Genomic DNA, 14,676 nt, shown 5'->3' with positions numbered 1-14,676 from the left:
GTGTGTCCCAGAACTTGTTTTACTCCTTTGGATTTTGCTCATTTGCTTCTCTGATTATTAGACGAAACACTTACTGAGGTCAGTAGGACCCTTGGTCCCCGGAAGAATGTTCTCGGTGTAGTGGGTGTTGTGTGGATTTTGAGTACACGCGGAAGAGAAGCTGTGTGTAAGCCCGTGTTGAGGAGGGGCGCAGCCGTGCCCTGTGACTTGGGGTACAAGTTGGCGGCACTGCTGCATTTGCTGCAAAATCTTCAAGTCTGTATTTCCATTTTTGAAGCTATCAGTAAATCTCTTCTTAACATTTGTCAGTATGTACAACCTCGCCACCACTATCCAGTTTTATTTTTGTTGTTTTAATTATAAATATCTAATAGTTTATTTTAACCATTTTAAATCACCTTAACAATTTAACTCTTAAATAACCATATTATTTCAGCTGCTCTTTGGGTAAGTGATTGTTTTGTTTTGTTTTGGAGGGAGAGAGAGAGGAAGAGAGAAGGTGGGGGGGACGCAGAGGGAGAGAGAATCCTAAGCAGACGCCACGCCAAGCGCGGACTCAGTGTCATGACCATGAGATCGTGACCCAAGCTGAAATCAAGAGCTGGACACTTAACTGACTGAGGCACCCAGGCCCCCCTGGATAAGTGATTTTTAACAGGTTCTGTTAGATACCAGAAAACTCAACCAGCATCGTCTGGTTCTGTCTTCTGAATCTAAGCAACTTAGAAGCCACCACATTGGAAGTTTTAGGCCCTCTCTCTACTGGGTGACCACAGCCTGTGAGCAGCCACGGGCTTTTTTCCCTCTACCAGTAACCTTACGATTTCTGTATCTTCCTTTAAAGTTAAAACCTGTTTCACCCAGGACACTGAGAGTTACGCCATCAATGCTAATAAATAACTAGTTTAAAATATTGTGAAAACCTTTTATTTAATGTTTCTGTTTCGCTGTCTTCTGGATAAAAGGGAAAAGGCCATGAGATAAGTTATTGACGAAATTAGCTGCTGAAGTGGAGAGGAGGTGTAGTCGGCCGATAACTGTCATAGCGTGAGCGCTGGTAAACGACCGCGCATGCAGTCAGCCGTCCACCAGAGCCGCCCTGGTGCTGAGCCGCATCGATCGGTGGCAGAGTGTCAGCAAAGTTGATGGATAGGGCCAACACTGATAGACAGCAGAAGGGAGCCCTGAAATATAAATATGAGAAAAGTACCAGGAAGGGGAGTCTCCATCTCTGCAGGTGTTCAAATATAAATTGAAATGTGGGTTTCTGTGGTGCAGTTCCAGTTATCTGCAGCGTTTCTCTCTTTACTGTAGAGATCCCATGTTTGTACAATTGACCCTTGAACAACCTGGGGGTTAGGGCTGCTTACCAACCCCCCCACCCCGCCCTGCCCATCCCCCACTCCCCACGCAGTTGGAAATCCACATATAACTTTGGGCTCTCCCAGAACTTAACTACTAATAGCTTGCTGTTGGCTGGAACCCTTACCAATAACATCAAGTCTGTTAACACATTTTATATGTTCTCTGTATTACATGCTGTATTCTTACAACAAAGTAGGCTGAAAAAAAGAAAATGTTTTTAAAATCATAAGGAAGAGAAAATACATTTATAGTGGACCCATTAAAGGATCAACTTGATAATATTTTTGTTGATATATCTTTGTATTAATCTGAATGCATTTTTAAAATATCCTTTCAGACATTAATTTTTTTAGAGCAATTATGGGTTTTCAGAAAGGTGAGAGGGAGGTACAGAGATTTTCCACGTACCCTGCACTCACACACGTATCGCTTCCCCCATCATCAGTAGGCCCCAGTGGAGTGGTGCGTTTGTTACCAGTGATAGACCCAGCCCGGCACGTCGCTATCAGCCGGAGTCCACAGCTGACGTGAGGCTTCGCTCTTGGTGGGGTGCCTTCTGTGGGCTTGGACAAATGTAGACATGTATCTGCCATATGGCATCATACAGTGTTTTCCTTCATGATATTATTTGTAAAAATCCTCTGTGCTCCATCTATTCATTCCTCAGCAAACACCGATCGCTTTATTTACTCCATAATTTTGCCTTTTCCAGAATGCCGTATCAGATTGTCTTCTTTCACTCAGTGGTGTGCATTATGAGCTTTCTCCGTGTCTTTCATGGTCTGACAGCTCATTTCTTTTTAGCGCTGAATAATTCTTCATTGTCTGGATGCACCATAGTTTATTCATCTACCTATTGAAGGACATCCTAGTTGCTTCCAGGTTTTGGCCGTTACGAGAAAAGCTGCTGTAAGATCCGTGTGCAGGTTTTTGTGTTGACTTAAGTTTGTACGTTCTTTGGGTAAGTGCCAAGCCGCACGGTCACTGGATTATACAGTACGGTTGTGTCTAGCTTGGTGAGACTTCCGCCCAACTTCCACAGCGGCTCCGCCACGTTGCGTCCCCATCAGCAGTGAGTACGAGTCCCTGCTGCTCCCCCATCCCCGTCAGCGCTGGGCACCGTTCTCATCGGTGTGCAGTGGTGTCTCCTTGTGGTTGAAACTTGTCTCCCTGATGACACAGGACGATGTGGAGCCCCTTTTCATGTGCTTATTTGCCACCCGTGGGTCTTCTTTGTTCAGGTCTGTAATCCATTTTTTTTTTTTTTAAAGATTTTATTTATTTATTTGAGAGAGAGAGAATGAGAGACAGAGAGCACGAGAGGGAAGAGGGTCAGAGGGAGAAGCAGACCCCCCCCCGCTGAGCAGGGAGCCCGATGCGGGACTCGATCCCGGGACTCCAGGATTATGACCTGAGCCAAAGGCAGTCACTCAAACAACTGAGCCACCCAGGCGCCCTGTAGTCCATTTTTTAATCAGGTTATTTTCTTATTCTTGAGATGTAGGAGTTCTTTGTATATTTTGATAACAGTCTTTTGTCAGGTGTGTGTTTTGTGAACATTCTCTCTCCCAGTCTGTGGCTTGTCTTCTCATTCTCTTGATAGTGTCTTCTGCAGAACAGAAGTTTTGAATTTTAATGAAGTCCAACTCATCACATATTTCTCTCTCGGATCGCACCTTCGGTGCCGTATCTGAAAAGTGGTCACCACACTACGCTAGGGTCACCTAGGTTTTCCCCTCTTCTCATCTAGGACTTTCTAGTTTTGCATTTTACATTCAGGTCTGTGGCCCATTTTGAGTTAATTTTTGAGAAGGTTGTGAGGTCTGTGTCTGGACGCCGTTGCTGTGGGGATGTTTTGCCGTCACAGCACCCATTTCCCGAAGAGACAGTTTTGCTCCTTTGTTGCAGCTGACTGTGTTAATGGGGGCTTATTTCTGGGCTCTGTTCTGCACCGCTGATCTGTGTGTGCTCCTTCACCAGAACCACACTGCCATGATGACCGTAGCTTTACAGTTAAGTCTTTTTTTTTTTTTTTTCCAAGGCTGGCAAATGGTTTTAATTTTTAAATGTATCTTTTTTCTTACTTTGTTAAAATACACATCATATAAAATTTATTACCTTTTCTTGAGTTCCCGGACCCAGTTCCATCGTGCAGTGGAGAGATTCCCACACATACAAACCTAAGCAATTCTTGGGATAGCAGCAAGGTGTCTGAGACTTCAACTCCATTCTGACACTGTCTGCCTTGGAAATAGCATCTGATCTCACAGGTTAAGGGCTCAGTCCTATAAGACTGCCTCCTGCCCCCGAATTCAGACACCAGTCGGAAATCCCAGGATGTGACTTGTGCTTCTGACCAACTGGCTGCAGATTGGAGGTTCCAGTGACCTCCTCCGTAATTTGCTGCAGCGGCTCACAGAACTCAGGGAAACACGTTTACCTGTTTGTTAAAGGGTATGACAAAGAGTAAGAATCAAGAGCCAGATGAAGAGGTGCACAGGGAGCGGTCTGGGGAAAGGGTGTGGAGCTTCCATGCCCTCTCCCGACAGCCACTCTTCCCAGTCTCCAGGTGTTCACCAATCCGGAAAATTCCGAACCCAGCCCTTTTGGGTTTTTAGGGAGGCTTCTTCGCATAGCCACGATTGATTAAATCATTGACCATTGGCTGACTGAACCTCCAGGCCCTTTCCCCTCCCCAGAGGTCAGGTGTGGGGCCAAAAGTTCCAGCCCTCTGATCACATGGTTGGACCTCCTGGCAGCTTGAGTGAGTGGGTTCCAAAAGTCGCCTTCATTAACAAAAGACACCTTTAGCACTCTCAACACTTGGGAAACGTTGAGGGTTTGGGGAGCAGAGAGCCAGGCACTGTGGATGAAGACCACATACTTATGAGAAATATATATTTGGTCATCTGAATCATCTGAATGACCAAATACATATTTCTCATAAGTGACAGTATTGCCCGATCTTAACCATTTTTTAAAAAGATTTTTATTTATTTCTGTGTGCGTGCGTGAGAGAGAGCACATGAGCGCAGGCACGAGCAGGAGGAGGGCGGAGGGAGAAGCAGAGTCCCTTCTGAGCAGGGAGCCTGACTTAGGGCTTGACTCCGGAACCCTGAGATCATGACCTGAGCCAAAGACAGATGCTTAACCGACTGAGCCACCCAGGTGCCCCATCTTAACCATTTTTAAATATGTAGTTCAGTGGTGTTTTATTAAATACATTCACATCATTGTACAACTGCCCCTATAATCTATCCCTGTAACTGTTTTCGTCTTGTAGAGCAGAAACTCTATGCCATTAAAAATAACTCCTCATTCTCCCCTCCTCTCCACCAGTGGTAATCACCGTTCTACTGTCTGTTTTTATGACTGTGACCCCTCCAGGAACCTCATATAAGTGGAATCCTATGGTGTTTGTCTTTTTGTGACTGGCTCCTTTCCCTTAGCATAATGTACTCAAGGTTCATCTGTGTTGTGGCATATTGCACAATTTCCTTCCTTTTTAAGGCTCCATAATACCCCATTCTACATACAGACCACAGTTGGGTTTTTTTTTTTTTTTAATCCTTTCATCCATCAATGGGCACTGGGTTTTTCTCATGTTTTGGCTCTTGTGAGTAATGCTGCTATGAACATGTGAATACACATATCTTTTTGAATCTTTTTTTTTTTTTAAAGATTTTATTTATTTATTTGAGAGAGAGAATGAGAAAGAGAGAGCACGAGAGGGGGGAAGGTCAGAGGGAGAAACAGACTCCCCGCTGAGCAGGGAGCCCGTTGCGGGACTCGATCCCGGGACTCCAGGATCATGACCTGAGCTGAAGGCAGTCGCTTAACCAACTGAGCCACCCAGGCGCCCTACACATATCTTTTTGAGACCCTGCTTTCAGATCTTAGCGGTTTATACCCAGAGGTGGAATTGCCTGCCTCATTTGGTAATTCTGTCTTTAATTTTTTGATGAATTTCCATACTGTTTCCCATGGAGTATCTCTTGCCATCATTCCACTTCAACCTCTTTGTGTCTTTGGGTGTAAAGTGAGTCTCGTCTCCACGCATATGTGGTTGGATTATGTGTTGTCACTTACTCCGGCAATCTCTGTTTCTGATTGGAGAGTTTAATGCATTTACAGGGTCAAGTAATGATAAAAAAAGACTTCTCTCGTTGTGCAGTTTGTTTTCCAGGTGCCTCAGAGCTCTTTTTCGTCTTCATTTTCTGTATTATTTTCTGTTTCAGGTAATATTTTGTAGTGAAATGGTTAAATTCCTCTCTCATTTCCTTTTGTGTCTACTCTGTAGCTGTTTTTCCGTGTGGTTACCGTGGCATCTCCACGTAACATCCTAAGTTGTAGCTCTCTAATTGGAATTTGTACCAACTGAAGTTCAGTAACATACAAAAACTCTGCTCCTTTACAGCTCCATCCCCACCCCTTTGGTTGTAGATGTCACAGAATTACATCTCTAAACGTTACATATCCAAAAAACATAAACTAATAATTATTTTAAGTGCATTAGCCTTTTAAATTACATAGACGACCAGGTGTGGAGTTACAAGCCAAAGTTACAGAACTCCAACTTTTAGAGCAATGATTGCTTTTTTCTTTCAATTTCTTGGTCTCTTAAGTCATGTGGGAAACAAAGTACAGTGACAGACTGTTGCCGCAGTGGTGGTGGCTGGTGGGACTGGCCATGTGTAGGCCCTCCCTGAGACCTTACTGCGTGTACACCCTGCAGATCGTTCACAGTAAACATTGAGGTCTTTCTCTTTCTCCCTCCCTTTCCTTTATCCCCTCCCTCCCTCCTCTTCCTCCTCCTCTCCCTCGCTCTCCCCCTCCATCCCTTCCTGGCTTGCTCCCTGTCTCCTGTCTGTGCCTCGTCTTCGAGCCTGTCTTTCTTACATGGCTGCGTGTACTCCCTTTTATTCATTGATTCTCACATTGTCTGTTCCCAGCCTTTTGTTACGATAAATAATGTTACAGGATCATTTTGTATGTATGTCACTTTGTGTTTTGCTGTTCTGTCTTAGGATAGGTTCTGAGAAATGGTGTGATAGCATGGTCAAAGGGTGAATGGAGGTTTACTTTAATATTTTTTCATGTTTAAAATTTGATTGGGTTGTATGACAATAGATCTTACCTGGGTTTTGGCATTTTAGCCGTGCTTTTATTATTGAACACATGTTTTATGGTGGTACGTGAGATAATTTATTAGCAAAGTTATGGCACACTCTTGGATATTTTTGTGTATTTACTTATTATTTTATTATTAAAACATGAATTAAAGGTAGAAATGATCAAAGCAGTTTTTTAAAAATAAAGCCCTAATTAATAATACGCCTCCGTAGGCAAGGACACGACGTAGCAGGTAAGTGATTCGTTAGTGACCTGCATCTTCTCAGCGCACTTGTTTGTGAATCAAATATATAAAGGCTTTTGAGGATTTTTGTGTCGTTGCTGAATCCCACTGTGCTGCACACTTGTGGTCTTCAAGCACCTGTAACTCTGGAATCTTCTTGTCTCATTCCAAGGTTCGTGTTTTATTCGAACTGATCAGCTTGATGGTGAAACCGACTGGAAGCTGAAGGTGGCGGTGAGCTGCACACAGAGGCTGCCAGCCCTGGGGGTGAGCATTCTCGCAATGACAGCGCCATCTCACTTAGTGCGCGGTCCCAGGCAGCAGATCCATTTCTGCATACACCAGCTGACTTCTTGAGTGCACGGGTTCCTAAAAATGATTCTTGTAGTACTAACAAGGGGTGCTTGAAAATTATGCCGGAGTAATTTCTCTGCTGTCTGGCACATGACTTGCTCTCGCTGTGGGTTTGCAGCGCTCCTGTTGGCCCGGGACTGTCGTCGTCTTTTCTCTTCTCTTGCTTTCCTTTCCCTTCTGGTTTTTATTTGTAAACCTCACAGTTGAGTAATCTTTAAGATTGAGAACTTTTGGCGGGGTTAAATGAGTCCATAATTGAGTCCCTTTTTGCTAACTGACTTAACTCTGTGGTAGGCTGGTGTCCATTAGTTTTGGCAGATTGTGGAACTCAGACGAAGAAGTTAAGCCTCCTTTTGGAGACAGGCATGTCCACTCTGCTTTACTTGGGACAGTAGAGAACCCTCTTCTGTTAGGAGGAGGGACAGTGTTACTGTGTCTTGTGACCAAGAGAGAAGGAAGAGGACACCGTCAGGCACCTTGCCTGGTCTTTGCCCAGTGCCCCTTTGTTCCTGGGGAATAGGCAAGAGGTGGGATTAGAGAGAATAGTACTTATGGACTTCAGCATTTTCATCGATCTCTCACAAATGCTGAGAATCTACTAAGCTGGCACACATCTTTTTTTTTTTAACAAAGCCACGGTTGAGGCCACTTGGTGCTGGTGTTAGACGTTAGTATGTATTTGAATGAGAGGAGCTTCATTCTTCCTACATGATCTGCTGATATGCAGTGGAGAGTAAAGAAAACTTGAGGTGGTCTACGAGTGACCTTTGCCTCGAGCACTTGTTGGTAAAGGCAAGGGAACTTGGGTAGTATTATAGACTTGGTCGCTTTCCTTAGATTGGTTGGGTTTGGATAGGAGTAGCTACTTGCACTGCATATGATGTACAGTTAATTTACCATGAACAGCAGGAGCCTTCCTCATTCGTGTGTACACTGGACCTTTTGGAAATTATATACGTTTGACATCTGCAAGACTGGGAAATGTTTGGTTCTTTAGGAGTTTTTGGTTGTCTATGCTTTATGTGGTCCCTAGGTTGAAATTTATTCCTTTATATGTTTTGTGTATATCTTGCAAGACTTTCTGGTCGCTAGTGAGCAGTTGCTGATTCTTTCTTTTGTCCATTTATTCATTGTCACATAACAATGTGGGTCATGTAATATGTCTATCACAGCCTAACCTCCTGCCTTTCCTGCTCCTTTTTTTTCCCCCCCGAACCCTTTAAAGATTAAAACAAAACAAAACAACAACCATTCTTACCCCAAGGGTGATACAGAAGAGAGTGCAGGTTGTCAGATTTGAACCCCAGGTCTTGGTTTCCTAACCCCTGAGCTGGAGAATGACCCCTCTCGGCTCATCAGCTAACCTTGTACACCTCTGTCATGGGTGGGAGCAAGTAGGCAACTCCTAGTTTTTGGCTTTTTTAAATATATAAACATTAAGAGGAGGCATGTAAATAGCAAGTCTTCCTTTTTCAGGTAAATTCTGAAAAGTAGAACAGGGGTTGTGTGAAGGAACACCTGTGATTTCAGCTCGTGGTAGGTCATCTGAGAAGAGTTGTGCCCAAACCCCTGTAACCAGCAGAATGTAATTATTGGTGAATGTGCTTTAAAACACTTAAAATAACTACTGAAGAAAAAAAATCTCTGACAGAGAAAATTTAGACCATTCATTGTTTTCATTTGTACCTCTTTGTTCTAGTATGGTTGAAATTTTCCACCACGTGTTCACTAGAAATTTGTATTTATTTGTTGGTTTGCCCTTCTCTTTTGCCCACTTTTGTATTGGTGTTTGCCAATTAAAAAATTATATATATGCTCATGTGGTGTATAGTATTGAGTTGATAAAACGAGATATATGCAAAGTATGTCCTGTTTTTAATTGTTCCTTCCTTAGACACAGAGATAGTCTTGCATCTCCTGTACATCTGTGGTCTCCATCATTCCTCAGATCAGAAGTCGTTTCTGAAAATTGTCCAAACTGCTGTTCTAGATCAGTTTCTGAGTCAGTGCAAGGTGGACCACCGCTCGATGATTTGTTTTCAGTCTTCCTTCTCAGTGTTCTGGGACGGTTTATTTAAATTCTGTAGGATATTATGTATAATTTATATGATGTGGGTTAGTACAACTTATTGATTGGTTGATTGTGCATGAGGGAAAGCAGATTCTGTTGGACCAGCTGATGAAGGTAATAGTTGAGGTTGACATTGACTCTTTCTCACGAAGCAGCTGACCTTTGTCCACTTCACAGTGGACAGGAACGAGTGGGGAGCTAGTAAGTCATTAAGTCACAAGTCAGGGATGTGTGGGAGAGTGTGCACGCAGAGACGGCCAAAGTGCTTTCCAGAGCAGCTGTACCATGAAGCACTGCCACCAACAGTGCGTGAGTGCTCGAGTCTCTCCACAGCCTTGCTAATATTTGGTGGTGTCATTTTTTAATTTTAGTTGTCTCGGTAAGTGTGTGGTGATACCTCATTTTAGTTTGTGTTTCTATAATGGCTAGCAAGGCTGAACAGTTTTTGTTTTTTGTTTTTAAGATTTTTATTTATTTGAGAGAGAGCAAGCAGGAGGGGGAGGGAGAGAGAATCAGAAGCAGACTCCACGCTGAGTGCAGAGCCCAGCACGGGGCTCAGTCCCACAGCCTGAGATCATGAGCTGAGCCGAAGCCAAGAGTCGCATGCTTCACCGACTGAGCTGCCCAGGAGCCCCCTGGACCGTGTTTCTTGTGCTTGTTCACCATCTGTGTATCCTCCTTGGTGAAATGTCTGTTCATGTCTTTTCAGTGGCTTTTGTGTAATTCCCTAGAATGCTCTCTGTACATGACCGTGTCGTGGGCAAGGAAGACAGTATAGCTCTTCCATGCAAGTGTGCGAAGACGGCCTTCTCTTTCTTCGGCTTGCGTATCACACCGGCCGCGATCTCTAATGCGTTGTTGAACAGAAGTGGTGAAACCATTCATCCTGGTGGTCTTTCCAGTCTTGGGGAGCACGTAACCTTTTAACATCATGCGTGATGGTAGCAGCAGGATCTTTTTACAGGTTGAGGAAATTCCTTCTATTCCTAGTTTGCTGAGAGGCTTTATCATAAATGGGGATTGGATTTTTCAAAAGGTCTTCTGTGTTTATTGACATGATTGTATGGTTTTTCTTTGTCATCTGTTAATGGGATGATCTGTATGGACTGATTGATTGTATCAATCTCCTATTCCTGGGGTAAACCCAATCAACATTTGTTCATATATTGCAGTATTTGATTTGCTAATATTTTGGGAAGGACTTTTGCGCCTATATTCACGAGGAATATTGATTATGTTGCTTTTGTTTGTATTTGTCTGTTTTGTTTTTATTGTAATGCATTTGGGTTGTTACCTAGGGATGTGCTGGCCTCATAAAATGAGTCGGGAAGTCTTTTTGCCTCCTGTATTTGTTGAAGTAGTTGGTGTAAGATTGGTGTTATTTATTAATTTTTTTTTTACTATTGAACGTATTCCCCTTGAAACTATCTGAGTCACAAGTTTACTTTGTGGGAAAGTGTTTAATTGTGAATTGAATTTCTGAAGTAGAAGAGTTAATCGGATTTTTTGTTCATTGGAAATTTGTGTTTTTCAAAGAGTTTATTTTTCATGTAAGTTGCCAAATTTTATGGTATAAAATTCGTTATGTTCTTGTTTTTTAGTTTTTGTAGGATCCCCTCTTGCATCTTCAATACTGGTAATTTATATCTCTTTTTTTTTTCTTGGACAGTCTCATGAGAGGTTAATTGACTTAGTCATTTCAAAGAACCTGTTTTGGTGTCTTTGATAATCTTTATTGTTCGTTCATTTTCTGTCCTCTGTTCTGACATTTGTTTCCTTTCCTTCTTTCTAACTTAGTTTGTGTTCATTTTTCTTTTCTTTGTTGACTTTTAAAGCAGAAGTGAGACTCTTGATTTTTTTACCTTGTTCTTTTCTGTTATAAGCCCTGAAAGCTGTAACTCACCTAAGCATTACTTAACCTGTATCACATAAATTTTATACACTGTATTTTCATTATGTTTTTGTTGAAATATTTTCTAGTTCCTTTGTGATTTCTTCTCACCTTTCCTTTACTTGGAAACATTGCTTCCTTACCATGTGGTGGGGGATTTTCCTGACGTCCTTTGTAACTTAGCTGTTATTTAATTCTGTTACGTTCATGGGCCACGGCATGTCTTACGTCACAGGTTGGGACTTGTGACTCGGCTCATGCTTTCTGTGGGTCAGTGCTCAAGCCTGTTTACAGAGTGTGTTCTGCTGTTCTGTGGGTAGCCTGTCAGTGTTCATTAGGTCAAGTCGATGGAAACTGTTGTTTAAATGTTGTGTATTTTTACTTACTTTCTACCATTTATTCTCTTAATTAATGAAAGAAGACTTTTAAGATACGCTCTTTCTCCTTTGGGTTCTATCAGTTGTTGTCCTGTGTACCTCGTTAGGGTCCATGCACACTCAGAATTCTCATAGCCTGTTGATGAACTGAACTTCGCTCAGTATTTGTGGTGGTGGTCTTGGTTGTGACATCTACTTGGATGTTAGTATAGTGATTCCAGCTTTCTTTTGATTGGTGTTTGCATCTTTTTCCATGCTTCTGTGTTTACTGTGTCTGTTTCTTCATATATGAAGTGGGTTTCTTGTTAGCATAACACAAGGAGATACTGCTTTTTTTACTTATTCTGACAGTTGTTGCATTTTTAATGAGTACATTTACCATAATTACTAATAACGGTTGAATTAAAGGCGGTTACCTTGCTGTTTATTTTCTACTTATCTCTTTGTTCCTTTTTTCCATCTTCAGGTATTATTTTAAGATTTTTGTTTAATTACTATTATTGGCTGTAACCATTAGTTCTGTTTTGCAGTTGTTGTTCTGTGGTTTCCAATATGTGTTACTAACTTAGTATTATCTTTCTCCAAAGGGTAGTATACCATTTTGTATATAATTTAAGAAACTTGCGCAGTTAGACTTCCACATTCTTCTTCTCATCTTTGGTGTTACTGTGTCATATATTTTACTTCTACATGTTATAAGCCACACATAGAATATATATATTTTTTCTTTAAAGCAGTCAAACACGTGGGGCACCTGGGTGGCTCAGTCAGTTAAGCATCGGACTCTTGATTTCAGCTCAGGTCATGATCTCAGGGTCGTGAGATTGAGTCCCATGTCGGGCTCTGTGCTCATTGTGGAGTCTGCTTGAGATTCTCTCTTCCTCTCCCTCTGCCCCGCCCCCACTAAAAATAAATAAATAAATCTTTAAAAAAAAAAAAGTTGTCGAACGTGTTAAGAAGGTAATAAAAAAATAAAAACCCTCTTTTCCACTTTTCCTGTACATTTACACAGTTCCAGAGTCCTCTTCCCTGAATGTGGATCTAACTTTCAATGTAGTTTTTCTTCAAATCAAAGAACTTCTTTCAGTATGTGTTCTAGGAGAAGTCTGCTAGATTAACTGTGAAAGTTTTTGCTTGAAAAAGGTCTTTATTTCACCTTCATTTTTGGAAGAGGTTTTTCAAGTTTTTGTTTGACAGTTTTTCTTGTCTCTGTTTTGCCTTACAGCATATGCTGTCTCCTCTTTATTGTCTCTCTCTTTCTATAGGCATTTTAAAGATTTTTTTTGTGATGACTTCTTTCAGGAATTGGTGTATGTGTCTTCATTTGTCTTGCTTAGAACGGTTTGTTGGGCTTCTCGGATCTGGAGGTTCTTGTTTTTTTTTTTTTTCCCCCCATTTCAGAAACTTTTAGCCTTTATTTTTCATGCCTTTCTGCCCAACCCCCTCCATCTGAGACATCAGCGACATGTGTGTTAGACCACTCATTTCCACAGGTCCTTGAGGTCCCTTGCTCTTTACTTTCTGTGACTCGATTTGGTAGTGTCTGTTGCTCTCTTTTAATTCACTGATTTTATCTTCTGAAGTATCTAGTCTTCTATTAAGGTCATCCAGCAAATTTTTTATTCCAAATATTGTATTTTTAATATCTGGAAGTTCCATGTGGTTCTCTCATTTTCATTACTGTTTAAATACCTTTCTTTCCTTCTTGATGTGTTCATAGTTTCATTTAAGTCTTTCAGCATTTTATAATACTTAGTCTTCATCTGTTAATTCCATCGTTTCTGTTATTTCTTGATATGGTTCAATTTTTTTTTTTTTTAAGATTTATTTATTTGAGAGAGAGTGCGCATGCATGAGCAGGGGGAGGGGCAGAGGGAGAGGAAGAGAGAGAATCTCAAGCAGACTCCCCGCTGCGCGCACAGAGCCCAACATGCGACTCAACCTCAAGACCCTGAGATCACGACCTGAGCTGAAACCAAGAGTCAGACGCTTAACTGACTGCACCACCTAGGTTCCCAGTTTTTAAGTTTCTAATTATTCTCCTGTACAGGTCACAATTTCCTGCTGCTTTGCATGTCTGGTAATTATTTTATTGGATGCTGGATATTCTAAGTGTTGCATATTTTTTCTTTTTTCAAAACCATTGATTTTATTTTCTTAGTTTAGCAGCTTGTGAATAAACTTGATCTTTTCAAGGCTTGTGCTTCAACTTCATTGGGGTGGGCCTAGAGTCCCCTTTATTAGTGATGCTGGTGTAATCCTAGTACAAGGGCTTGGTCTTTCTGGCACAACCTTGGAAATGCTTGGTTGTTCAGAGGTGCCTGTAACTGGCCGCTCGGGCCTGACCTGTCCCCCATTCTGTGTCATCTCTGAGGCTGGTTCAGGGTAGGGCTCTCTGGTTGCACTCGTCCTGGCCAGACCTCATGTTTCCTACGCAGCTATGTGGCGGCGTCAGTAGACAGACTTGTGAGCGCAGTGCGGTAGCCTGTAGTCCCTTCCCCTTTGTTTCCCTTTCAGAGTCCTGCTCCCCAGAGCCCTGATCTCTGTCCCTAAATTGAGAAGGACTGCCGTTTGGGGCTTGGCTTCCCCCTCACCCGGTGGTATGGGAAATCCACTTCTGCAGGAAGCTGACCTCCCACGGGCCCCTATCTGTGTTGTCTTCTCCCAGGCGTCACAGGCCTGTGATGCTCTCAGAAGCACTGTGTCCATGTCTGAAAACAGCTGTTTCACGTATTGTGTCCAATTCCCCAGTGTTTTTGGTGGAAGGGCAAGTCTTATACCAGGCACAACAACATAGCTTATAGAAGCCTTTGATTAATATTTAATGAGAAATACCAGTGTCTTGTGGACTAACCAATGTATGTGGCATTTCAAATTATAATTAAAAGGTGGCTCATCAAGCATAATAATTTCAAACACCAAATTACTGGGTCTTTGTTTTTTGTGGACCTGGTTGTCATAGGGACATCCCTGCCAGGAGGATACGGGCCCTGGAGCACACTCGTGTGCCGGCCATCCTCCTGCCTCACTTCCACTGTGTTTCAAGCTCACCAGTCCTTTGTCTTAGGACTCATTCTTGCAAAAAAGAAATGGAGATTAATTTTTTCCTGCTTATAATGGTAATATCATTGAAAATAATATAGATATCATAAAAAAGATAATTTTACTTGTTAACGTTGGCTGCCATTCACATTTGGGTAACAATTGTTCCTGGCGGTGCCCCTTCTCCACCCTTCCCTCCACCACGCACCTGCATGGCTGG

General features: G+C 42.3%; 1 protein-coding gene across 4 annotated transcripts in view; it reads left to right on the top strand.

Annotated features, from left to right (window-relative positions):
* ATP9B (ATPase phospholipid transporting 9B (putative)) overlaps positions 1-14,676 on the top strand; it is a 250,338-nt gene that overhangs the window by 74,920 nt on the left and 160,742 nt on the right. For all 4 annotated transcript variants that reach the window (XM_044921226.1, XM_044921227.1, XM_021686168.1 and 1 more), the window contains one exon: positions 6,894-6,988. In XM_044921226.1, the coding sequence (XP_044777161.1) occupies positions 6,894-6,988 (95 nt within the window). The remainder of the gene's footprint in view (positions 1-6,893; positions 6,989-14,676) is intronic.

Source organism: Neomonachus schauinslandi, chromosome 14 (genome assembly GCF_002201575.2).
Source record: "Neomonachus schauinslandi chromosome 14, ASM220157v2, whole genome shotgun sequence".
In the NCBI taxonomy this organism is placed as follows: Eukaryota; Metazoa; Chordata; class Mammalia; order Carnivora; family Phocidae; genus Neomonachus; species Neomonachus schauinslandi.
This window is presented reverse-complemented; position numbering and strand designations above follow the sequence as displayed.